This window comes from Lepidochelys kempii, chromosome 17 (genome assembly GCF_965140285.1).
Source record: "Lepidochelys kempii isolate rLepKem1 chromosome 17, rLepKem1.hap1, whole genome shotgun sequence".
In the NCBI taxonomy this organism is placed as follows: Eukaryota; Metazoa; Chordata; order Testudines; family Cheloniidae; genus Lepidochelys; species Lepidochelys kempii.
This window is the reverse complement of record NC_136396.1, coordinates 19,286,160-19,309,930: the sequence shown is the minus strand read 5'-3', so window position 1 is coordinate 19,309,930 and position 23,771 is coordinate 19,286,160. Positions and strand designations below refer to the sequence as shown.

At 52.3% G+C, this 23,771-nt stretch overlaps 1 protein-coding gene across 4 annotated transcripts in view; it reads left to right on the top strand.

Moving 5' to 3' along the window:
• The window catches only part of DTX2 (deltex E3 ubiquitin ligase 2), a 62,265-nt gene extending 39,641 nt beyond the window's left edge, over window positions 1–22,624 (top strand). Inside the window, exons 6-12 of one of the 4 annotated variants that reach the window (XM_073316064.2) lie at window positions 1,611–1,742; window positions 14,096–14,182; window positions 16,220–16,290; window positions 17,681–17,839; window positions 17,992–18,153; window positions 20,565–20,654; window positions 21,873–22,624. In XM_073316064.2, coding sequence (XP_073172165.1) covers window positions 1,611–1,742; window positions 14,096–14,182; window positions 16,220–16,290; window positions 17,681–17,839; window positions 17,992–18,153; window positions 20,565–20,654; window positions 21,873–22,097 — 926 coding nt within the window. In that variant the 3' untranslated portion in view covers window positions 22,098–22,624. The remainder of the gene's footprint in view (window positions 1–1,610; window positions 1,743–14,095; window positions 14,183–16,219; window positions 16,291–17,680; window positions 17,840–17,991; window positions 18,154–20,564; window positions 20,655–21,872) is intronic. The other 3 variants (XM_073316066.2, XM_073316065.2, XM_073316067.2) reach the window with 3 other exon arrangements.
• The last annotated feature ends 1,147 nt before the right edge of the window (window positions 22,625–23,771 follow it).

The following is a 23,771-nucleotide window of genomic DNA, read 5'->3' as shown; positions in this document are numbered from 1 at the left end:
CCATGCGCTTTGGATCAGACCCTAACGTTGTCAGGTCTTAGAGTCAGGGGCTGTCTGTAGCTGTATAAAGAAGGAGCTGTAGGAGTTACTGTAATGTGTTGTAAAGTAATGTGTTGTACAGAATGCAGTCAGCGCTGAGTGGAGAATGCTTACTGGATAGCATTTCGCCCTGACTTTGCTCAGGGGCGTTTGGCTATGTAAAATCCATAGATGCTCTTAGTGAGTTATATATTTTAGACCGAGCTGATAGTGTCCCCTATATTTAAGGTTTCTTGAGACGTCCCCTGATAATACCCTGTTTTCAGTTTTTTCTAGTTTGTGTGCATGTACATGGTATTTTATTGTACTAATTAAAGAATGATTTCATTTTGTGCATCTTTTATGCTGCCTTTCCCTCCCCAGCCAAACAAGGGTTTGAAAAACAAAATACTTAAAATATCAGCTAAGAGTTGTGAGCTATTGGTTACTAACACTCCCCATGTAGGGGGAACCCTAAGAACAGGGAAATATACACATCGCTACATCTTGTGTACTTCCTTGGTGGGTAACTCTTGCTAAATGTTGACCACTGTCGAGCTGCATTTAAAAGGGATTTTCTAAATATCCTGGTGTCTCTCAGGGTAGAATACTTCTCTGTTGGGGAATGAGGCAGACAGGAGGTTCCTTGAATATGTAAGCATTAGGGCAGTTTTATTACATTAGATTGTGTTACAATCCTGTAATGTAATGTAACTGTATTTCAATAGTGAATGTTGCAGTATTAGATCAATCGAGTCAACCCTGAAGTTCTGTCTGCCAATTTTCCCTTTAGGGAACAGGTGTCCTTTTAAGAGGAATAATTAACGTTAAGAAACCGAATTCAACAAATTTGTTGTGGGACTGTGCTGTCCTGTGGCTTTGATTAGCAAAGCACCGAAGAGATCCGGCTGAAGTCAATGGGGCTGCCGTAATGCTTGAAGCTAAGCATGTGCTTAGGTGTTTTAATGAATCTGGGTCAATTGTGCAAACATGTCCCAGGCTGTATGATGCCTGGAACATGACACTGAGCCCAATTCTGCTGTTACACTGGTGTGAATCCAGTGTAACTCCATTGAAACCAGTTGAGCCACTTCCAGATTTACACCAGCATAGGGCCCTCAGTCTCAGCCCCAAGGAGTTTACAATCTAAGGAACAGATCTGGAAAGCAATGAGCGTCTTAATGTGGAGTCAAGAGTACTCACCACCTTGCAGAGCTGAGCCTTAAATAGAGACACTTACCGTCTAAATAGCGGAATCCTAAGTCTATGCTAATCCATAGACTCCAAGTCCGAGGTGAAGACGGGGCTTCTGTTAAAGCAGCGGCTTCAGGTAGCATTTATCAGATTCATGAACATATTCTTCCGCTTTAATTTACCATCCAAGCTGTTCCTCCTCTGAATTCTCCAGTTTCTTTCCTTGCACTGAAATCAAACTGAATCACCTTTCCCATTTATTTGCTTTACAAATATTTTATGTTCTTTGAATCAAGGGGTTTTTTATTTTCTTTGAAAAATTTATTCCTTTTTTTTCTTTAAATAAATTTATTTCCCCCTTGTTTCCTTCCTGCATGTTGATCTCGTGTCCCCTGTAGGCATGACGGCTATGCTGATGTCAGCCACTGGACTTCCCGTGCGTCTGACCTGTGCGCCGCAACCTGCCAGCACCCGTAGAGCCACTAAAAAACACAGCTCAGTTAAGGAAGGGAGGAAAGTGTCCAAGAAAGGTAGATGGTGCTCAAACTCTCTGGTATTTGCTTCAATCTTCTTCTCTTTATCTCTGCACTCACTCTTCATTTCCCCCCCTCCCTTGGCCTGCCTTTCTAAATTGACGTGATTGGTGCACTCATTCCATAAAGAGGAGCAGGGCTCTTTCCCTTGCTCTAAATGCTCCTTGCCACAGCGGAAAATAAGATTGTAAAAATAGACCATGCCTCTAACTAACCCAGTCCCTTTCAACCAGTAATTAGCATATTGAATAACCCAGCAGCCAGACACTTAGTTCAAACTTTTCCCACTGGGATCCTCTATCCCTGGCAGCTCGGGCTTGCCGGGCACTCTGAAAGTCAATTATTGTCATCTATTATTTGTATTACCGTAGCAGCAAGGAGAGTCATGGCCCAGGACCCAGTGTGCTGGGGGTCCCTTACTGACCAGGGAGCTAGTGAGTTCCAGAGTTGTGGGGCCGTGGTGGAATACATCATTCAGCTGCTCTCCAGTGGGTCTTCTGCTTGGGTGGCCCTGCCGGTCATCCCTGAGCACAGGGAAAGAGGTGTCTGTCAGACAAGTCAGTCCCTGGCCATTTAGGGCTTTGCAGGATGAAATGTGTTAAACCCACTTCCTACAGCCATTGGGTTGAACCGGTGGAACGGGGCCTGTTGCATGTTGGTTTCCGGTATCTCTACCCAGAATGACAGCAATAGCCCCTTTTGGGTCCCTGTTGCAAGGCTTAGTCATCTCCTCAGTGGTTTCTCCACTTCCTGCTCTTCCCTGGGTCCAAGCCATGCAGCCTCAGCTTTGCGGAGCCCCTTGTTTCACAAGCCACAGGCCGGGTTGGGAGAGCCGGGCCTGCGTGTTTGTGTGCGCCAGCCCAGCCCCATACTCTACCATGGGGAAAGGCCAGCGGCAGAGCTAAGGTGGAAATCTGGGTTAGTGCATCCTGGCACTATTGTGCTGACTCTGCTCGCCAGCCCAGCCACAGAGCCACTGGGATAGTTTCCCTTCCCAGCCCAAGCTAAGCCGCTCACCCTGGGTGAAGCTGCTGGGCCCAGCTTTCTGCCCGAAGAGGGCACTTGGCGCAGACCTACGCTACCGAACAGAACGGGTTGGGTACCTAAAGCTGCAGCCCGAGCTGCCCAGCCTCAAGCTAGCAGGAAGTGTCGTGGGGATGGGCCACTTCTGCCCGGCCATGCCTCCCAGCAGAGTGCCCCCCCGCATTCTGCACTTTGGGCTGTTTGCAAATGAGGGTGAGGGGCTGAGAGAGGCAACCCAGAAGGTTTAAGCAGCATAGACTCCTAGAAATGTCAGACTGGAGGGGACCTGGTAGGTCATCTAGGCCAGCCCCCTGTGCTGAGGCAGGACCAAGTACACCTAGACCTTCCCTGACAGGTGTTTGTCCAACCATGTGCCACTGGTGACCCCCTCCTACCTGGAAACCCAAATGGGGTCCCTGAAGGGGAAGAGGGAGAAGGTTTTATGAATAGGTTTGGGGGGCGGGGAAAGATACTGGAGATCTTGGCAGGCAATGGAGGGAAGGAGGAAGTGGGTTGCAGGGGGTGGGGAGAGAAAGGTGAAGATCAGGGGACCCTAGAGGGAGGACTAGAGAGGCAGATGGAATGAGCATACACCACCATAGGAGGAGAGCGGTTCTGGGGGAGTAATAAAAGGAGGGGAACAGAAGAGAAGGGAAAACGGGGAGAGAGACCAGGCTGCGAAGCAGAAGAGGCGAGGAAGGAAAGGATGGTGAGCAAGAAGTTGGGGACACCAGACTTCGGCAAGGGCAGGAGGAACAAGAGAGAAGGTGAGGTGGAGAAGAGACTGTGTGTGGAAATGGAAAGCAGTGCCAAAGGGCCGAGCTGGGTGAAGAGCTCGCTAAGCGGCACCAGCTGACCTGGCGGTACGGGTATTGAGCTCCTGGCATTAATTATTACAGAACGTGTGAGATTGAAACGGGTGCCTGGCACTTCTCACCCACGTAGAGAAAGGGGTGCCTGTACCAATGTGATCTAATGGGGGCGGGCGGGAAGATGCCCTCAAAGTGACTGAGAACCAGATCCTCACAGGTATTTAGGCACCGAATTGATTTCAGTGAGAGGTGGGGGGCGAAGTTCCTGTGTGGATCTGGGCCCACAAGCTTATATTGGGCTCCCTGGCTCCCAGGTTTACTCTGAATTATTCTGCTGCAGTTCGAGCTGCATTAAAGGCCCAGGAGGGGCAAGTCACAGCGGGGGTGGATGGGCACTTCCCAACAGAATGCAGCCAGAGGAATTGAATGGGGAGTGAGGGTGTTTGGCCTGCTGGGAGCCAGGGAGCAGCGCGAAGGACCAGGGTAGAGCACCGGGCAGGGCTGGAACAGGCCGAGCACAATGGACGGGTGTGGCGGGTGTAATGGGAGACTAGGTCTAGACTCCCAATGGGTGTAAATGGTCATAGCCCCACTGACTTCAATGGAGCTGTTCTCCTTTTACCCTAACTGAGGATCTGCCCAAGTGTAAGTTCTGTGGGGCAGCGACTGTAGGTTTGTACAGCGCTTAGCACAACGGGAGCCTCTAAGCACCATCGCACTATTGTGAAGCAGGAACTCGATGGACGTCGCGCTGCACGACAGGAGGGTTGGTAATGGGGCCAGGACAGTGGGCTGGAGCCAGCACTGTGCTGGACTCGGAAAGGGCCCAGGAGTTTCAAGGTGATGGGGAATGAGCCAGGAAGCCAACCGAGGAAGGGGGAAGAGGGTGTCAGTCCCCGGGAGAATGGAGGGGTCAGTGTCCATGATGGGTCTCATGTCACCCTCCTGCCTAATCCATTAGCCCTTCTCCTTCAGTCTGATCCAGCTGGAGCATTGTGTGTGTTGCCCTGTAACGCCCCAGAAGCCACCTTTGATAGGGCGTTTAGCTCTCCCCTGGCTGAGATCTCTTTTGTACTGATGTTTCCCAAGCTGCCAGCCTCACGTGCAGCCTAGAGCTGTTAGCTTCCCTGAGCCCAATATGGAGCAGTGCTTCCCGCAGCCCTGCCTTGGGCCCAAATGTGAGAGTCACTGAATGAGTTTAGCATTTCCAGCCGGCAGGGGAATAGCTGGGGGCTTTCTGACATTGCATGGAGCTGGCCCTAGACTACACACGCTCAGCTGAATCCTCCTGCCCCAGTCTGCCTGCTGGGACTTGCCAATTGCCTGCCAGCCGGGCTGTGGGAACTCACGTCACTGCCCGCCGGGTAACTCACGTGGACCGACCCTCCTCAGGGTACCAGCACCATCTATCTGCTGGAGGAAATGCACGCTTTTCTTCCAGCCTCTTGTTGAAGCAAAGAGAGTGAGGGGTGGTACCACATCCCTTCTGACAATTGGGCATGGCCTGAGGGGAGCTGAGCAGCTGGCACCGAAAGGATCCAGCCCATTATTTTTTTTCATTGTTATTTGAGCAGCTCGTGCATGGACATACTTCCCTAGCCAGGCCTTCTCCAGCACAGATGTCCCATATTAATACACAATGGTTGGGTGTCTCCCCCCTAGAAGAGGAGAATGACTTATTCCATCAACCGTTTTGTCTGCTCATTGAGGTTCGTTTGCTTTATGTGTTGTAGGCCCAACCCTGCGAGGTTCTGAGCATTCAGCTCCCTGGGAGTAAAGGGTGCTCAGCACCTCCAAGGATCAGGCTCTCTAAAGTCTTATGTCCCTGCTAGTATTAAAGGTGTCTGTCCCTGCTGGAGATCCTTAGCCATTACTGCCAGGGAAATAAACAAGGGCTACCTGAAGGGTGTTTTTCATTTTAATTATTCTTTTGTCCAGTCGTTCTTTGTAGACCTGGTAGCTGTAAAGATCAGACATGGCAGTTTTATCCCTTTGGTCCTGTTGTGCTCCATAAGTTGTTGTATCGCAAACACCCACATTCTTATGTCCCAGCGAGATTTGTAAACCGATGCATCCTTGCTTGAAAGCATCACTGAACGGTGTAAATATTTCTGCTCTCGCTGTTCAGGCCCCTAGAGGCGTGGCAGGGGGATGCTTCCTGCACCTAACCGGCAGTCCCGTCTAGCGTCCTCGAACCCGGGAGGCTGAACGGTGTCAGTTTCTCCGATGGCCGGTTTTAAGTCCCACGTCAGCCACCCCAAATGCCTGGGGTGTTGCAGTTTGTTCCCATAGCAGCACGACAGGATTTCACAGCTGATTGCATGGAGCGTTTTAATGAAGAGAGCCTGTCTGTTCCAAGCTACCTGCTGCTTAAAAGAAAGAGCTAAAGAAACCCAAACCGGATTATGCTGCTCTTCTGCAAATGCCTGGCCTGTATTGACTGAGGAAGATAATTAATAGATGCCCTGTTGTTCTCTCAGTTCTGTCGGTGATTTTCTGGTATCGATGAATCATACAGCTAGTGCATTTCAAGTTGCCTCCGCGTTTCTACCTTACATAAAATAGGTAACACACCATTTTCACCTTGGCATAAAGCTACTGCACTAATTCTGCAAGAGAATTAGAATCCAACAACGCAAGGGGGAAAGTAATACAGCGCGTACCTCTAGGTTAGATCCACCCCAACCCTTCTTGTTCCCGGCTGTCTTGGAACCAACCAGCTCGGTTGGCTCAATGGAGAAAACCGGAGCAGTAGCCCAACTAGGGTAAATGAAAGGGAATGCTCGTCCTTCCCTGGGGGGAGAGACCAGAGGATGCAGCCAAGGTGACGGTCAAGTACAGCACGACCAAAACGTCTCGTATCACCAGGCTCTCTAGCTAGTCCTCAGCCATAGCTTCCCTGCTTGTCCCCCTTCCGCTGAGGTGGTTTTTTTGGGGGGGGGGGCAGGAGCAGGGTGGGGTTGCACTATTTCTGTGCCTCGTGTTCCCAGTTGCTAGCCTTGTTTCCATGGGGGCTTGGCTAATCTGACGCCATCGTCGTAGTCCAGCAACTCACCCACGCTAGCCCTCAGGCGGACGTAAGCGTTTGCATGTTGTCCTTCCTGTTGTTCTGTGGAGGGCAGAAAGCTGCAGAACGTGGCAGTGATGAACTAAAGGAAAGCGTACCTCTGTCTGAACTTGATGCATTTCACACTCACGCCACAGGAAAGAGCTGAATGGGGGTGGGACGGGGGGGTCAAAACTCCTCCTTAAAGAGACAGACCACCCTGTTACAGTGGGGTGGGTTGCTCCATCAGGTGCTGTTCCCCAACAGTCCAATGCCTCATGGGTCTTGTAGACTGGGGGTTCTCAAACTGGGGCTTGGGACCCCTCAGGGGGTCGCAAGGTTATTACATGGGGGGTCGTGAGCTGTCAGCCTCCACCCCAAACCCCGCTTTGCCTCCAGCATTTATGATGGTATTAAATATATTTAAAAGTGTTTTAATATATAAGGGGGGTTGCACTCAGAGGCTTGCTATGTGAAAGGGGTCACCAGTACAAAAGTCTGAGAACTGTCTGAGAGCCTCTCCCGATTGCCTCAAGGGAGGTCCTTCCTCTGAGGTCACTAGAGACACAGGATTAGCAAGAGGAAAATAAAATAAAAACTCCACTCAAGGAATCATCCATGCCGACTGCCTGAAAGCCTGGGCAACACTTCAAGAAACTTCAGGATCCCCCTAGGCACAGCTGGGTTATTCGGAGGAGGGCGAGTCTACACTAGAAACACAACATCGGCACAGCCGTAGTGCTGCTCAGTATAATAAATCCATGGGGTGGGTGTCGGCAGGAGAAGCTCTTCTGCCCCTATAGCACTGTCCACACCTGTACTTAGGTCGGTGTAAGTGACATCATGCAGGGAGGTGGCTTATTCACACCCGAGTGATGCCAGTTATGCCGCCATGAGTGTGGGCAAGCCCTTAGTGTAAAGCTTTGATCTCTGGCTTCAAAAACAGGAGAAAGCTGTGCAAAATATTTGGGGGCGGGGGGGGAATCGCTTTCCCTAACTTTAATTAGAAAGAACGTCTCCGTGTTTGGCATGTGTTGTGTGTGAAACAATAGCTGCTGCAAACCATATGGCTCCTTTTAATCGCCAGAAGGAGGTGTGTTCTTGCTGTAAGCCTCCAAAACACAGCTGCTCAATGTTATCTGTGGAAAGCCCTCCTCTTAATAAACCTCCTGCTATCTCCAGAAAATGGGCAGTGCTAGGAAAATAACATATCCTCACGCCTGTAAAGGAAGGGGCAGTGAACCTTTCTTCCCTTCCCAAATGATCAATAAAGCAACAATGACCGGGGGGTGACAGACAACGTTATTCGAGTATGCTGTAATATTTTTCAACCCAGTGTTGACTCCAAAGAGCTATGGAAGAGTGTTTAGTGTTAGATGAACCAGGGCGGGGGTAGATTTCAAGAAGATTTGGACAAAGGCCCCCGAAGCAAATATCCTTAAGGTCCAGATCGGGGTAGTACAAAGTGGTGCATCTCTTGAATCAGATGTGGTTGTTCTCAGCTTGTGTCTTGACCTCTTGGTAGGTATCATAACTACTTAGGTCTCTGCTTTTAGCTCTCTTTCCAAATTCCCAAATGCTCAGCACCCACCGTTGGGGCCAAATTTTCAAAAGAGCTGAGCAGCTGGCATGCATGAGGCACGCTACTATCTCTTGGAGAATCTGGTCACCTACAGTGGTGCCTATATGGGTCCAGAGATCTTTGAAAAACGGTCTCCAACTGCCCTGAAACCATTGCTCTAGCTTTGCAGGCAGCTTCTTAGGGCTTGACAGGGTTCTTGTAGCTTCTCGTGGGAATTACTGGCATAATACTAATGGGTGAGGATATTGGGCCAAAATCTGGTGCCTCTTTGGTAGAAAAATAGCCAGTCGTCTAGTGAATGAATCCATCCTGCTCAAAGCAGGAGACCGAACCTATGGGGGGCCCCTTACTCTCAAACGCTCCTCTGTTAGCACCTGCCCTTTGGTGCTGTGGCTTGGCACGGTATGTCAGTGCCAGAGGGGATTGCATAGGGTGACCCAAGCCGCTCCACCCCATGGACACTAGGTTACAGCCTGTCAAATTATGATGCCTTTTTACCTACCAATTCCTGCGGGGCCCTCTGCTGTGGATACAGGTCTGTGCAGCGTTGAGGCCAGCAAAAACCTTGCTTTCCTCCATCAGCGTAGTGCTTAGCAGAGATGCAAAGCAAAAAGCCAGCGGGAGGCTACGAATTCAGCTGGTGTCATTTGTAGCAACAGGTGTCAGAGGGTCAGCAGCATGGGAGTGTGTGATCATTTTATACCCCAGGTTCAGAGGAGTCACCGTAGGAACTAGCCTCTAGCTTGTGAGATGGCAGAACCATCAGTATTCTGAGGCGGGTGTCCCAGCCGCTGTAACCAGCAAGACACATCCTAGCTTTCGAAGTCTCTGCATGACCCCATTGTCCTAGCCCCGCTCTGTGGCATTCCTGTCTTCATTTTAACAGAGAGCTTGGATTCTTCTGGGCAGAGAATCTCTCCTTATTTGCTCTGTAAAACCCCACGCTCCTGTGTGGTGCTCCATAAATCCTTCGGGAGAACCCAGGGTTTATGCACCTGGGCAGCGGAAGGTTTGAGCAAGGAGCGTCCTCAGTATTTCTGCACATGGGTGAATCTCTCAAACAGCTTTCGTTCGTTTTGTGCTGTAGAAATGGTGTTATGGTGGCTCCTAAGCAGAACTCGCTGCTGGCGTGACTCCAGCCGTCTGTTTCCTTCTGCCCTTTTGCCGCCTCCTCCCTGTCGGCCTCCTTTCCCTCTCCAGCTCCCAGCCCAGAGGACAAGAAGAATCTTAAAAAGGAACAGCCCAGAAGGAACCACTCCAGGGTGAGGTATCTGGTGCCTGATCCCCCAGTCAGAGCTCAAGCTCCCAGCCGCGGGCCTGAGGCTGGGGTTGACGTGCTATCAGCCTGGGCCATCTTGGAAGAAGTGGGTGGTGTTGAGCATCGCCTGCAGCCATGCATGTAGCTAATCTGCTGCTCAGGGCTCAGACCGTGCTCTCCGGCCATAGATCTCAAAGCGCTTCACAAGCCTGCGGGCCGGTTGTCTGCCTCCAGGCTGGTCCGGACCCTGCAGAGCAGGCTTATTTCCCTGCAAGGAAAACTGGAGCCTCTGTCTTTGCAGCAACCGCAGCCGCCGGAGAGATGGACAGCCCTGCGTGGCTTGCGCGGCTGGTAGCCATGCATGAAACCAAGTCCCCTCCCCACCAACGCCAGCCCTCTGCATTCCACAGCTGTTAGGCTAAAGTGGCAGTTGCCTTCTAGGAACATCCTCCCACCCACCACCCCCTACCCCCTGGGGATCTCCTGGCAGGGTAAGTGCTGGGCAGGGGGAGCTGGGACTGGCAGAGGGGACTGACTGCACACGCCCTCGCGAGCGCTGCCTCTGCTCCGGGTCTCCCCCTTCTGGCGCCAGAGGGAGTCGGCCTGTTCCGGATGCAGGATGGAGGAGTGGGGGATTGCTTGGAAACACGCCTCGACCCACGCAGGGTCACTCAACCTTCCCACTCCCGCCGCCTGGTACCAAGCAGCTGGAACACCCCCAGCATCTCCCCGGGGCAGAAGCTGAGATTTTCCAGCTGCTTGAGGGCCCACAGGCCTCCCTTTGGCGCCGAGAGTCTAGACTCCATCATGTCCCTGGGGTTAGACCCGTCCAGATGTGCAGGGGGATGTTTTTGACAGCCTGGCTGGGCAGAGTGCTTTCCCCTTCCCATAAATCCTGCCTTAGCCCTGGTGAGGCATCGATTGGCTGGGGGAGGAACCCAAGTCTACAGCCATCAAATAAGCTGCTGGGTAAGATTTTCACAGCGCTCCTGGTGCCTGGACCCCCGACCGCTATCGCCTCTGGCTGCACTGGACGAGCGCACGGCTACGAAGGTTCAGAGGGCAGCAGGATCACAGGCAAGGCTGCAGTCTCGCTCTCACATTTGATGGGAACTAGAAAGTAAAGGGGAGTCTCAGCTTCCATAGAGGAGACTATGCCCTCTCTAGGACAGAAGGAACACAAGCCGCTGGATCTAATCTCAGCCGGTTGGAAAGAGAGACCTGAAGATGCACACTCTGCTTTACCAGTCCGTTGGGTGTGCGGTAGATCCTCTCTCGGACCCCTTCCGAATGCTCAGGGCTCACACTTGCTGTGCATGCCACCCCACCTATGGTTAAAGGGCTGGAGCTCAGGCCCACTGGAAGAGCCAAGCAAAGGCATAGCCCTTCCCTAAAGAACTGAGCTATAGTGGAGAAGACTGAGAAACATCAGGGCCTCATCCTTGCCTACATCTCTTCCCCTCTGTCTCATCTCTCTTTCCATGCTCTGTCCCAGGAAACGGCCAGAAGGATAAACCTCACAGTCCACCAACACTTGGGGTCAGGACCGTCCTGCACAAGAATATCCAGACCCTGGGGTTCAGAACAGTAATCCTTCATACTGAGAGAGCCTTTCAGCCCGGAGAGCCCAAAGGTCCGCGGGAAGGGGGAAGAGTTAGGGACTCGTAGAGAATGAGCTAGGAACTTGCCCAGAGTCCCACCGATGAGGCTGTGTTGGAGCTGGGAATAGGCTCCAGGTCTCCAGAGCCCAGGTCTGTACCCTAAGGATAACTTTTGTTGGCTTCATTTGAAGGATGTGTATTCGCCCCTCTCCACCTAGCCAAGTTTTTGGCAGCTGGTCACTTGTATCCCCCACCTTTGGGTTGGTGTCTTTAGGAGCTTCATGAAGATCCTGATTGCCCAACTAAATGAGGAAGGAACACATCTTTCCTCCACCCACCCAACCCTCCCTGAGCCAGTCCAGCCCCTGGCTCCCCTCAGCAAGGCTGAATACAAGAGTGGCATTATCCATTAAGACAAGGACAGTGTTTCAATTCTCTCACACACTCCTTTCCCCTCTCAGAGTAGCCCTGGTCTGCTCCCTAGGACACACTCCTCCCTATAATCTCCCATGGCTCCTCCCCAATCAGGGATGGCCTCTCCCACAGGTGAATCTTCTTCCTCTTAATAGCTCCCTCAAAGGGTGGTGCAAACAGCTTCCTTTCTGAAATTGGGTCTAGCTTTGCTCTATCGGGGGCAGAGCCTTCTTTCAAAAGGGCTCCTTACCACAGGCAGGCTTCTGGTGAGGAGCCTCTGAGCTATTTGTAGTGTCTGTTTTACAGGCTCCTGATGCAGTCTCAGGTATGGACCTGCCTACAGGGGGGATCTTGGTATCAGCATGTGCTGCTGTGTGTTTCTGGTTCCTCTGGGCCCAGCTGATAGGTGTTAGTCCCTGGAGCTGCTTTTGTCAGTTGGGACCTTTGAGGGTTCTGTGGGGTGTCTCAGCCTTCGAGGAGTGTGAGCTTTAGCCCGGCCACCTTAGCTTCCCTATCTGGTCATTGTGTCTTGGCTTGTGGAGACAGACTGTTATACCCACAGCTGGAGGGGGGATTCCTGGGGTTCCCCAGTTCTTGTGGCTGTGCAAAACCCCTACTTCCTGTCCTGGGACTGTCTGTGTTCCCCTGGAGAGGGAAGCAAAGTTTGTCAAGGTCTAATATGGGGATGAGCCCAGAAACTGCCTAGCTAGATTGCATCTGTCCTGGCCGAGCAGAGACGCTAAGCATCTTCGCCAGACCCTTTAAGCCGTTATCTGAGTGCAGCCCTTGGGAACAGCATCCTGCCACCTCCTACTGTTCAGAAAGTAATGGCAAACTAAGGCAGGGCCCCTGCCATCTGCTCAGTCCCAGGCTGGCCCTGGCCATCATGGTTTTCTGGGCCCGAGCCTACCTGTCAGGTCAGTCAGGAACCTCAACCGTCCCCCTGAGCATTCCACTTCAGGGAATCTGATGACTAGGAGCGTGAGGATGGGATTTCTTGGCACAGGCCCGAGTCCTGGTCCCCAATCCCTTCTTGTGTCTCACAGTGTGCAGTAGGGTTTCCTTAAGAGCTTATTCCTTGATGTCCAAAGTTATGGGCTTGCTGCAGTTATCACTGGGCGAGGTTCTCCATTCTGTGCTCTTCAGGAGGTCAGACTAGAGGGTCATCATGGCCCCTTCTGGCCTTTAAAATCTAGGAATCTCTCTTCCAGACTATTCGCTAGAAACTCTTTGTTGCTAACATAACTCTGCTGCAGTTGAGGTGTGGGGGGGTCACTTGTCTTGATTTGGCTGGTTTTCCTGCAGCTACAGGCCTTGGGCTGTATCTTTGTCCCTTTGATATTCGTGGGAGTTTAGCCATTGACTACAATGCAACTCAGAATTAGCCCTCAGAAAGTAGCCTTTCAATAGTTTTTTCTTAATCCAGGAAGGCAGGTGCAATGGAATCGTTACCCGGTGATCTTTCTTACCAGACAAGGTAGCTTTTCATCTCCCCTCTGACTGTCCAGCAGGGTTATTCATTCACGCTTTCTTATTAAGCAGTATGTAGCCTTGAATCTGGCCATGTCTTCTGGGCAAAAGCTGGCTGTTGAGTGCCCCTGGAATTCTGTGTGACCCAAAACCAGTTCTTCAAGAACTGAAAAGACCAATTCGTTTGATATCCGGAGCGAAGGGCAGCAGAGGTCCCAACTGACAAACCTGAGGCAGCAGAACTCTTGCCCACTTGATCAAGGAATACTTCGCATAAAAGTGGATGGTCCTTTCTATCTGCTTCCTAAAACTGCTTTCTACTCTGAAAAGTGACTGCATGAATGGTACCCATCCGACCCAATCCCTGTGTAATCACAACTGCTCTCTTCAGTGACCAAAATAAGTTGTAACTCCTATGTTTTCCTGTTAGCATTTTTGGGCTGTCGGAGAGAGTGCTGGAACCTAGTCTGGCCTGTTCATCGGTGGTAGAGTTGTTTATTGAGCTGCCTTTAGAGATACTGCTCTTGGCCACACCTTAGCCTAAGAGCCTGCATCCCGCTCCATAGCGGTGGGGTTAACAGGGGGTGGAATTGGAAGAAGACAGGGTCACCCAGGTGGAACAGCCTAAATGAGCTTTCACTCTTGGGGGCCCTGCAGGAGGCGCACAGGGCGTGTTTGCGGTGCTTAGGGAAATGCCTTTTGGAGTGGTAAACTGAGGAAACCTGACCTGAGAGCCAGCGAATGTAGATTTCCCTCCCAGAGTCCTCTTCCAGAGCAGTTTTGCCCTTCCAGGGACACTGAGAGCAGGGTGTCCTCCTGGGTGGAGAAGCCTGGAGCGTCAGCCACTGAAACTCCTCCTTGTGGTAGGCCTGAGTTCCTCACTGCAAGCTGCCTTTGCCCCAGCCTGTGGGCCCCGCTAGCTTTGTTGGCCGGGATGGAGGAAGAGGAGAAGGGGCAAGGAAGAATTACTTACTGGTAATAGCATTTGTCATGGCACTCCTCTTCCCCCACCCTACGCCGCCCCCACCCGGCCCCTCTCTCGTCCGTAGGTCTGTTGGGCTTTACACTGGGGCTGAGTGGGGAGGGAGTGGTCGAGGGCTCTAGACCAGCCGAGTGATTAGTCCTCTCTTTTGCCCTCTGCTAGGTGGAGTCATAACATCGATTGTGCAAATGTTTCCCTTTGCAGGCTGGTGGAAGAGCCTGATCGCATCTATGATGGACACAGTTACTGGTAAGGAGCTTTGGCGCCCTGCCGTCGGGTTGCATGGCACCTGGTGACAGCGCGAGAGGCACCGGCCCATTTCCCCTGGCTTGTGTGACCCGTCACAGGTTCTTGGCTCCCAGCTGTGTGGCGGGGGGCTTCCTGAGCACCTCCGTCCCACAAGGAGCCAATTCCAGCCTAACCCATTGAGGAGGCAAGTGAGCTGCTTAATGGAGCCCCCTTGTCCTTTATGACCCCCTGAGTGATGCATCGCAGGGTCAAATGGTCTTCTAGAGCAGTTGAACCCCTGAGCTGCCCACTCTCATTGCATTTCAGTGGGGACTGGGCATGGATGCCCCGAGGCCCCTCTGCCAAACCCAGCCCCAGCATTCTGCTGCCATTCAGCAGGCAGCTCACGGGGTGGTCTGCAAAATGCCCCCTGAGCTTTGGGGCGGAGGGGGAAGTTCATCCCATCTCCTGGGGTCAAAGGGAGGAGTTCATTCTCTTCCTACACATGGGCTGGGTCAGGGACCCCTCCCCATCTGACTTGGGATTCTTCCTCCTTCTCCCCATGTTTCAGGGCAGGGGTGGGGGAGCCTCCAGGGGGCTTTTCACCTGTGGGAAAGACTGTGGTGAAATGCTGGTCGGGAGCGCCTGGCCCCACAGCCCATGCTGGGGATGGCAAGTAGCTGGTCTTTGATTGCTGTTTGATGCCCTACCTGATACGGGCTAGAAGTCTCCATTCAGAGCCTCGTGGACCAGTGCCCACCATTGTGGTACATGTTCTCTGCCGTGTAGGTGAGCTCAGTGGAGAGTGCTGTACCTTCCCAACCCCAGGGGTGGTCCTAGACCAGAGTCCGGGTATGTTGGTGGGTGGGAAGGGAGGGATACCCTGGGGTACCAGCAGGGAGGAAATCCATTCCTGTGCTGAAGGGCGAGCCCTGGGACTGCAGTGGGGCATACGTGCTTGGGGAGAACTCGGATGAATATAAGGATTTCAGGCCCTGATCCTCAAAGGTACCTAGGCACAACTTGCATGGAATCAGTGGGATGCCTCAATACCTTTGTGGACCTGGGCCTCTGCCCAGTTAATAATTCTGGAGACTTACATTCATTTTATTAAGAAACCAGCTTATTTTTAGAAACCCCAGTGACTTGCATTCTATGGAAGGTGCCAGCCAGGATCAGCCGTGAGACGTTCCCAAGAAAGGCCCTTTCCGAGGAAGGGTTTGCTTTCCTGCTAGGAATGCAATATCCAGTAATGAAGCTTATTGCACTCTTGTGCTCCTTCGTGGCATAAGGAGAACACCCTGACGACTGCTGGATCTGACCATAGTTGTGTCTTCACTTAAGATTTTTCCCTGGCTCTCTGATGTGAGAGCACTAGTGCGTATAGATAACGGTTTTCAGACTAATTACGTCCTATCTATATAGTATGTATCCATGTGCTGCTTTTTTTTTTAATGATGTAGGCTACATGACCCTCTTCCACCATTGCGGTGTGTATGGTCCTTGAGCCTGGTTCTGAGACCCAGTGCAGCAAAATACTGGTATTTGAAAGGAGCCAGTGGTCACCTGCAGTATGTGAGGGGAGGGCATAGCCCAGCAAAGTATCAGAAGACTAGAGAGGATCCTGAGGTCTGCTTCAGATTGACTGAGCATTTGCAGCTCCCGCTGACGTCCGATGGAGCGGTGGCTGTTCGCCCCGTGCAGTGGGAGCTTTTACAACCCGACTCTTTATTTACTTGGCTTTTACTGGGTGACGATTTCTGGCCTGTGCTTTGCAGGAAATCTGACTCTGTGAGCACTGGTCCCTTTTTGGGGGCCTTAAAATCGACCCATTTCCTGCACCCCGTAGCATCTGAGCACCAGAGTAGTGTTAACCATTCAGAATGGCCCCTGCTGGACTAACTTGCTCCAACTCTAACCCGTAACCTTTTTCCTCGGCAGGCTGGCCTGCCACTGCTTTGCTTTCCTCCCTCCTTTGCCTCCTCTCGCTCACGTTGTACCTCCTGGAATCTTTATTTCCCTATGGGCTTTTTTTTTTTCTTCCCTCCCTTTCTTCAGTGACCCCAAGCGAGCCCGAGCAGGTGGTGAGGAAATACTTGGAAGAGCTAAGAGGAGCCCCTGCTGACGAGGTGAGTGTGAGGAATCAAAGGAGTCTCTGACAACAGCGTTTTCCCCCAAAGAGGGGAAGAATGGAAGGAACAAAAGCAGTTGTGGGCTGGATAAGAGGCCTACCTTACTTCATACTAGGCAAGGCTCATGTGAAACCTATGCAGCTCTTTAGACTGTTAGCCAGATCCTCCACGGGTCTCTTCACTGACACAATGCTCATCAGCTGGCCCTACACAGATGACTTCCCAGTGGACCCCGTTAATGGTCTTGTCAACACTAGGTGAAAAGACCTTGTTTCTGCAAGGCCTCTCATGCATTGTTAGGTACAGTGTGAGAGCTCCAGGGTCCCTGTTCCTACCAAGATAGCTACCCTGGGACACCACTGCTCTCTACCTTTCTGTTGTGTGTGTCAACTGAAATGTCTCCAGACTCCAACGCAGCCAGAGTTTGAAGCAGCCCTAACTTCCCTGTATGTTAGGAAGCACCCAAACGAATGGGAGGCAGTGGTGGATGCTGACTTGGGATCTAAGAGTGGTAGAAGTGCCCCCAAAAGGCTGGGACCTTTATTTAGAGGGTCCCGTGTGCAGACTCGAATGCTTGGAGGAGACAGCTGCAATGTGACCTCTCAGCAGAATATTTGCATCTCAAATGCACGTTGCCCGCAGAGATCTCACGGGGAAAACTGCCTTGCTCAGCAGCTAACAAAATGAACTGCAGTGCCCCTGAGTCCTCTTTGGCTCCAGGAGCTCTGAGGAGGGATACACACTGCTACTTGAGATAGGAAGTTATACAAAGCTGCCGCCTTATTTAGCCTAATACTCAAGTGCAAAGAGGTTTGGCTTCTTTTAATCTATAAAAGAGTGGGCTGCTCATGGACAGAGACCAGACTAGCAAACCCCGCTCCCAGAATGGGCTGGCTCAGCTTCCCAGGTCTCTCTCATCCCGTAGCTACGAAAACCTTCTCGTCCCACCACCTCCACCTTTCACCAAAAACTCCAGGGTATAAACTTCCTGTGCAAGCCCCTCTTGGGCTGCGCACTCATTAGTTGCTGGCCTCTATCCCAAAGGTTAGGATTTCAGGATGTATGTGTAGGACTTTGGGATCCTTCAGGATGGGAGGTGTTGTAAAAATACTTTTTTTAAAAAAATTTGATTATAGGGACAGGCCTCTAGAGATCACACTGATAGACAAGTCAAATAAAGTAGAAGAATCAGTGTTTTCCCAATAGGTAAAAGCTGCGGGAGGGAGGGAGGCAGAAACTTCCTCAGACTTCAAAGGGGTTTTTTAATGCCACTGTAGACTAATTTCTAAATAGTCTCTCTGGCAAGCTCATGCATCATCAACAAGGCTAATGTTCGCTGCAGCCCGATGCTGGCGGTAAATGGTGTCTCTTCTTGCTCTGTTTCAAGGACTGTATGATCTGTATGGAAAAGCTGGCATCGCCTTCTGGCTACAGCGATGCCTGTGAGGGCAAGACAATCAAGCCGGAAGCGGTGGGGCAACTGACCAAATGCCAGCACGCTTTCCACCTGCTCTGTGTGCTGGCCATGTACGCCAATGGAAACCAGGTACTGCACCACCCCGGGCCAGTTACCTACAAGACCTAGCACAGTGGGGTCCCGATCCATGAGTAGGGCCCAGGATGGCAGTACGGATACTAGTGGTAGTGTCCTCACTACTGTTGTGAAATCCCTCTGATGGTGACCCTTCTCACCCACAGGATGGCAGCCTGCAGTGCCCCTCCTGTAAAACCATCTATGGTGAAAAGACTGGCACTCAGCCAAAAGGGAAGATGGAGGTTTCGACTTTCACTCAATCCCTTCCCGGCCACCAGGACTGTGGGACAATACAGATCGTGTACTCCATTAGCAGGGGGATTCAGGTACGTAGGCAGCTGTAAGCCCCTTGGGGCAGCGACTGTCTCAGGTTCTGTCTGTACAGCACCCAGCCCAAGGAGGCCCTGCTCCATGGCTGAGATACCTAGGTTCTGTCGTCGTGCGCCTAATAAATACAATGAACTAAAGCTCGTCTCTGCCGTGGTGGAGTATTGAATCTATGAGACGTGTGGAACCCGCGTCACAATTCTTGTAAGCACCAGCCATGGTAACGCACCGGTGTGTCCCTCTTCCCTCATGCAGTTGGTGATGGCCAAAGGGATCGGACTGGGCACCAAAGGATTAGGCGGCTTCAGAGCCTTACGGACCCCAAGGAGGGAGGAGGAGAGAGATTGAAGCTAGAGGAGCAAATGGGGATAGACTGGACATGAGTAAGCTTAGGGTGGAAATTGGGAGGTTTCGAACCATTGGAGGAGTGAGGTTCTGGAACCGCCTCCCCGTAGGATTAGTGGAGGCAAGAAACGGAACTAATTAAGCTGGATCTTGATAAGTTTCTGCCTGGGATTATGTGATGGGGTTGCCTGTGATGGCAGGGAACTAGCCTCTGACCCAGGAGGTCCCTTCTACTCCTATGTCCTTAATTCCTCTTACGCTGACCCAATTCTTTGGGTTTATCTAATGGAAGATCCCATGGGATCTGGGTGCCCTACGTTTTTGTGTTTTTTTTTTTTTCCCAAAGAGCTTGTTAACACACTTGTAAATCCATCATCTATCTACGAACGACCTCTGTGCTCTCTGCTGTGTGAGCATTCGAGTCATAGCCCTGCAGTTAAGAATGCACTGACAAAATGGCCTCCGAGGCTGATTTCATCACTCGGACTCCATAATGGTCTGTTGAGAGACTATGCCTTGTGGTGGCTGCTGAGCCTGGGTGACATGTGGCACTTGTGTAGCCATGAACCATTTTTCCCTGTCTTGTGTCCTGCCCGAAGCAGCAGTGTTGGGCTTTTTTACCTTGAAAAGGGAGACGCACCAGGGATTCCCTGAAGTCCACCGCAGACTTCCCCATTGCTGCTAATGTAACATGGAAGGTGCCCAGATGCTACGGTGACAATAGGAAAAACTCTCAATGGAAGGATGTTGAGAAGAGATTAACCCTTCTCTCACAGATGGGGAAACTGAGGCATGGCTTGCCCAAGGTCACATAACTGAGCAATTAACGAAGCTTGGGCTGGACCCAGGTCTCCCAGGTGGTCAGCCCTGCTTACAGTCGTAGCAGGCCCCAGGCTGCCTCTCTATTTTGGACTTAATTCCCCCCCCCCAATGGATTTCCAGGCAAGGCCTTTTCCTCCCCCAGCTGCCTTTCACCTTATTTAGCCATTAACGTCTGTGCAAAATAGCCTTTCTGGCCACCTTGCACTGGGGTGACTGCTCTGCCAAGGGTCATGCTGGGGAGAATTGATCCCTCTGTGTTCTGCACAGACTTCAAGTGGCTCAGTTTGTAAACCAGACCTGGCCGAGCTGCAATGCTTGGATGCAGATCCTTAGGGCTCGTCTACAGAGGTCCCTAATGCAGACTACAGGGGCGTGATCTCTAGAGCACGTTAGCTGGTCCTTGTAGATGCTGCTGGTGTGCACTAAAAGCTATGTTAGATCACATTCGGGAACTTTTTGGCGCACGTCAGCGGGGTCTGCATGGACTAATGCCAACATATTAGCATGCATTAGAAATCACACTCCCGGGATCCTACAGCATGTAGCCAAGCCCCTATTTCTCCCAAAGCAGCGGTGTGTTGAGATCAAATTGGCCCAAGTATCCTGGTCTGTCAGGGAGACTCCCGTTTCCAACCCAAATAACTCCAGCCCTGATTTCATAATGCTATCTCCTGCATGGAAACTGCCGTCCCCAGAGTCCACCCCTCTCTCGCTGTGAGCCCAATGTGTGGCTGGTGCCCAGATTCTGGGGAATGTAGTTGGCCTCGGCTCTGCCAGCGGGAGTGCTGGAGCGGTGTGGCTGGCCAGTCTGCAGCCAAGGGCAGGGTGGGCGGGGGGATAGGGTAGATTTGAAGTGCAGGGCCAAGATGGCAGGGTAGCATAAGGCAGAGGCAGGTGGAGATGGGGGACAGGCACTAGTCAGTATGTCAAGGAGGGGTTCCTGCCCCATTCTACAAGCCTAGGAAGAGGGTGGATGTGGGGGAACAGCCCCATTCATCCCAGGATTTGGGGGATGGGGAGGGGGTTATACCCCATTTTCCCCAAGTCTGGGGGGGTGCAACAGGAGGGGGATCGAGGAGGGAGTAATGTTGTGTGTCTTCCCCCCCTGGACTTGGGGCAGCCGGGAGAGGGCTGGTCTACACAGTTCTGTTCTCCTGCTGTTGGAAGAATCAATCAGTGCCGTCAGCCTGTGAAAGGAGCCGTCGTCGGTACAGAGTTGATGGATTGCCTTTATCTGTTGCAGGGGCCGGAGCACCCCAATCCAGGGATGCCATACACAGCCAGAGGCTTTCCCCGGTACTGTTACCTTCCCGATAACGAGAAGGGCAGAAAGGTAATGAAAGTCCTGATCCAAGTGGTGACTTCACCAGTAACCGGCACTTGGCCTGAGTCTGGCCTTTTTCCAGTGGGGCTGAATGGACTTACTTCAAGTCTTACAAGAGCCCCGCACTCACTCCCAGTCTGGGCAGTAACTGAATTAATGCGGTGGTTCTTAGGTTCGCAAACCACAAGTGACTTGCGATCTTGGTCCGTGGCTGGTGCATCCTGTGCCTGGAGCACGTGCACCTCCTGCCTGATTGTAGGAGGCGTGAAGTGTTTTCTGCAAGGAGCTGAGTGCTTGGACTTCCACTGAGTTAAGCGGGTGCTGGCACTCAGTACCTGGCAGGGTGGGTCCCTTTGGTAACTGCAAGGACAGTTGGGTAAAGGGAGCAGTTTGATAAGGGAGGCTGTGGAATCTCCACGTCTCCTTGATTAATACCCTGTTTTTGGAGGAAGGGAAATGCACGGGAAGCCATCAGTGCTAGCTTGTACCCATACCGGAGATGGACTAGGAGCATCCCTTCCAACCCAAATGGCCAGGGTTCCCTGCTGGGACTGCAGGGCTCCAGTGAGTTAGATTTTAACCGGCTATTTCCCTGGAGAAATCTGCCCCATGGAGTTCATCCAGACACTGTCTCCTCTGCGGGTAACCATTAAGGATTGACATGTGTCTAGAAATGGATGGGTATTGCATAGATCCAGAGGGAGCAGGGCTTGCATCTTCTGCCTCTCTGGGAGGGAAGGAAGTTGGCCTGCTGGTGCTGCAGGTCATTCATAGTGAGACTTACCCACCTTGCAGAGTGCTTTGAGATCCTCAGACGAAAGGGATTAAGTGTCATCTATTCCCCCCCCCATCCCTCCCCCCGCATTGTACAGCCAGGAAACTCTGGACCAGAGAGGGGAAGTGATCTGCGCCAGCTAGGTCAGGAATAGAGCCCAGGGCTCCTGACTCTCAGCCTGGTGCCCTGACCACTAGGCCATGCTGCCTTCACTCCTTGGGCAGCGCTCTCACCATGTGGCCATAGAACATGGGAAAGGAGGGAACTGCGGGGAGGGGGAGCCGGCCCTGGACTTAAGTCCAACCAGGAATGGCGATGGAGCGGGAGGGCAGAGTGAACCAGCCTGGAACAGAGCTCGCTCAACCCACTCCCAGCTGGACGGGTCGCACAGAGCCCCAAGCTGCCCAAGATGCTTTGCTCTCTAATGGAGCTGTCCCCTTTGCCATCTCTAGGTCCTGGATCTATTGAGGGTAGCCTGGAAGAGACGCCTAATCTTCACCGTGGGCACTTCCAGCACAACCGGTGAGAGCAACACAGTGGTGTGGAACGAGATTCACCACAAGACGGAGATGGACACCAATCTCAGCGGCCACGGCTACCCCGACCCCAACTACCTGGACAATGTGCTGGCAGAGCTGGCAGCTCAGGGTGTCACCGAGGCCTGCTTGAGACAGTGACTCGCGTCACGTCTGTGCAACGCACGGCGAATGCCTACTCAAGCCTCTGGAGGGCGGCTAGTGCACTTATTCCTGTTGCCTTAAGGTCCTGTCTCTAATCACTTGTCATGTTCTGAGCAATAACACTGTATTTGCGAGTCACGTGGTCTGTACAGTCTGGTTTCTGGAGAGCAGGTTATTTTTGTATAAGCCAAGGGTCCTGATCTTGGTGTCTCAGGCATGACACCGGAGCACTCCTGCAGCCAGGGCATGCTTGGAATGTGCTCCCAAGGTGGCTGATCAACTCGCTTCTCTGTGTACTTTTGCAGCACTCGGGCGGTCCCAGCCCTGCTCCCGTGCTGCATAAAGGGACGTCTTGCTGGCTCTGGATCAGCAAGGAATGGCCAGAAATGTCCGTACTCCTCTGGCTAACACCCCGAAGCTCTGCTCAGCTGAGTGCATCCTCCCCCTCACCCCCATCCCCGGGTAGCTGATTTAATACATATGCCTTTGTGCTGTGCTCCTAATAAACGCTGTGTTGCTCTGGAGAGTTGTCATTCGCCTTGAAGGGAATCTCTTGTGTCTGATGCTTTCGTTTTTTGGTCTGATACCTGGTCCTTCGCTGGAGTTTGGCTAATGCTGTAGAGAGCCAGGCCTCGTGTTCTTCTGCTAAAGATGGTGGTGGCTGCCTGTCCTGCCGCAACAGGGCTTTTCCCATCAGCTGCGAGCCAGTGTGCTATGGATACGGCAGAAGCAATCCCTGCAAGGGGGAGGGACAGGTCCTGGAGTCCGTGGATGGGCTCAAGGGTCCCTCCTAATCAATGGAACTTCCCTTTCATGGTGCTGTTGCCTAATGAGGAGCAGCGAGGTTGTCTGCTGCATGATGCAGGCTGTCCCTTTCCTGGTCGAGGCTTTGCAAATAGTGCCCCAGGCCTCGAGGAAGGAGAGGGGCCTGTCGTTCCCCGGCAGCAGAGTCTAGGAGCAGAGGTCAATTCCCCCCCCTCCTCGGCTCTGTGTACAGATCTGTGCTGCCCCACAGCATTACAGAGCTGTCCAACGGGAGCGGAGAACCAGCAGCAGCAGTCCCCAGGTGAGACAAGGTAGCACGTGACCGCCAGAAAACCTCTCCCCAACTGCAGCTTCTGGCTGAACAAAGCCAGAGGCCGTCGTCCCCCCCACCCTGCACGAAGAACATAGCAGGCTCTAAAATGGGGTAGGAAGGGAGGTATGAGGCTAAACGCAGCTGGAGCCTTTGGGGAGTGATGCAGTGCCCTGAACGCTAGCTTGAAGTGACTTGGCCCATCACACTAGGTGAATCACTCAACAGTGATCAAAAGAAGGGAAGTGGAGGTGCCTAGTGGGGATTACTAAGGCATACTTGGCTGTAGTTAGCCCTACCAGTGTCCTCCCTTTCATTCCTCCCCAGCCCTGTTGCTGGAGTTGAAGTGTTAATTGAGGAGTAAGTGTCTTCCCTTCCAGTCAGGAGTGAGTTAGTAAGGCTAAGCTCTGGTCTACGCAACATAGATCGACTCAAGGCAGCTTACATCAACCTAACTCTGTCTACACTAAAATGTCACTCGTCCCCTTAATAACTCCACCTCCCCGAGAGGCGTAGAGACCAGGTCGATGCAGGGTCCGTGTGGACACCGCCTTGCTTCCGTTGACTGTTGCTAGCTTTCAGAAGCCATCCCACCT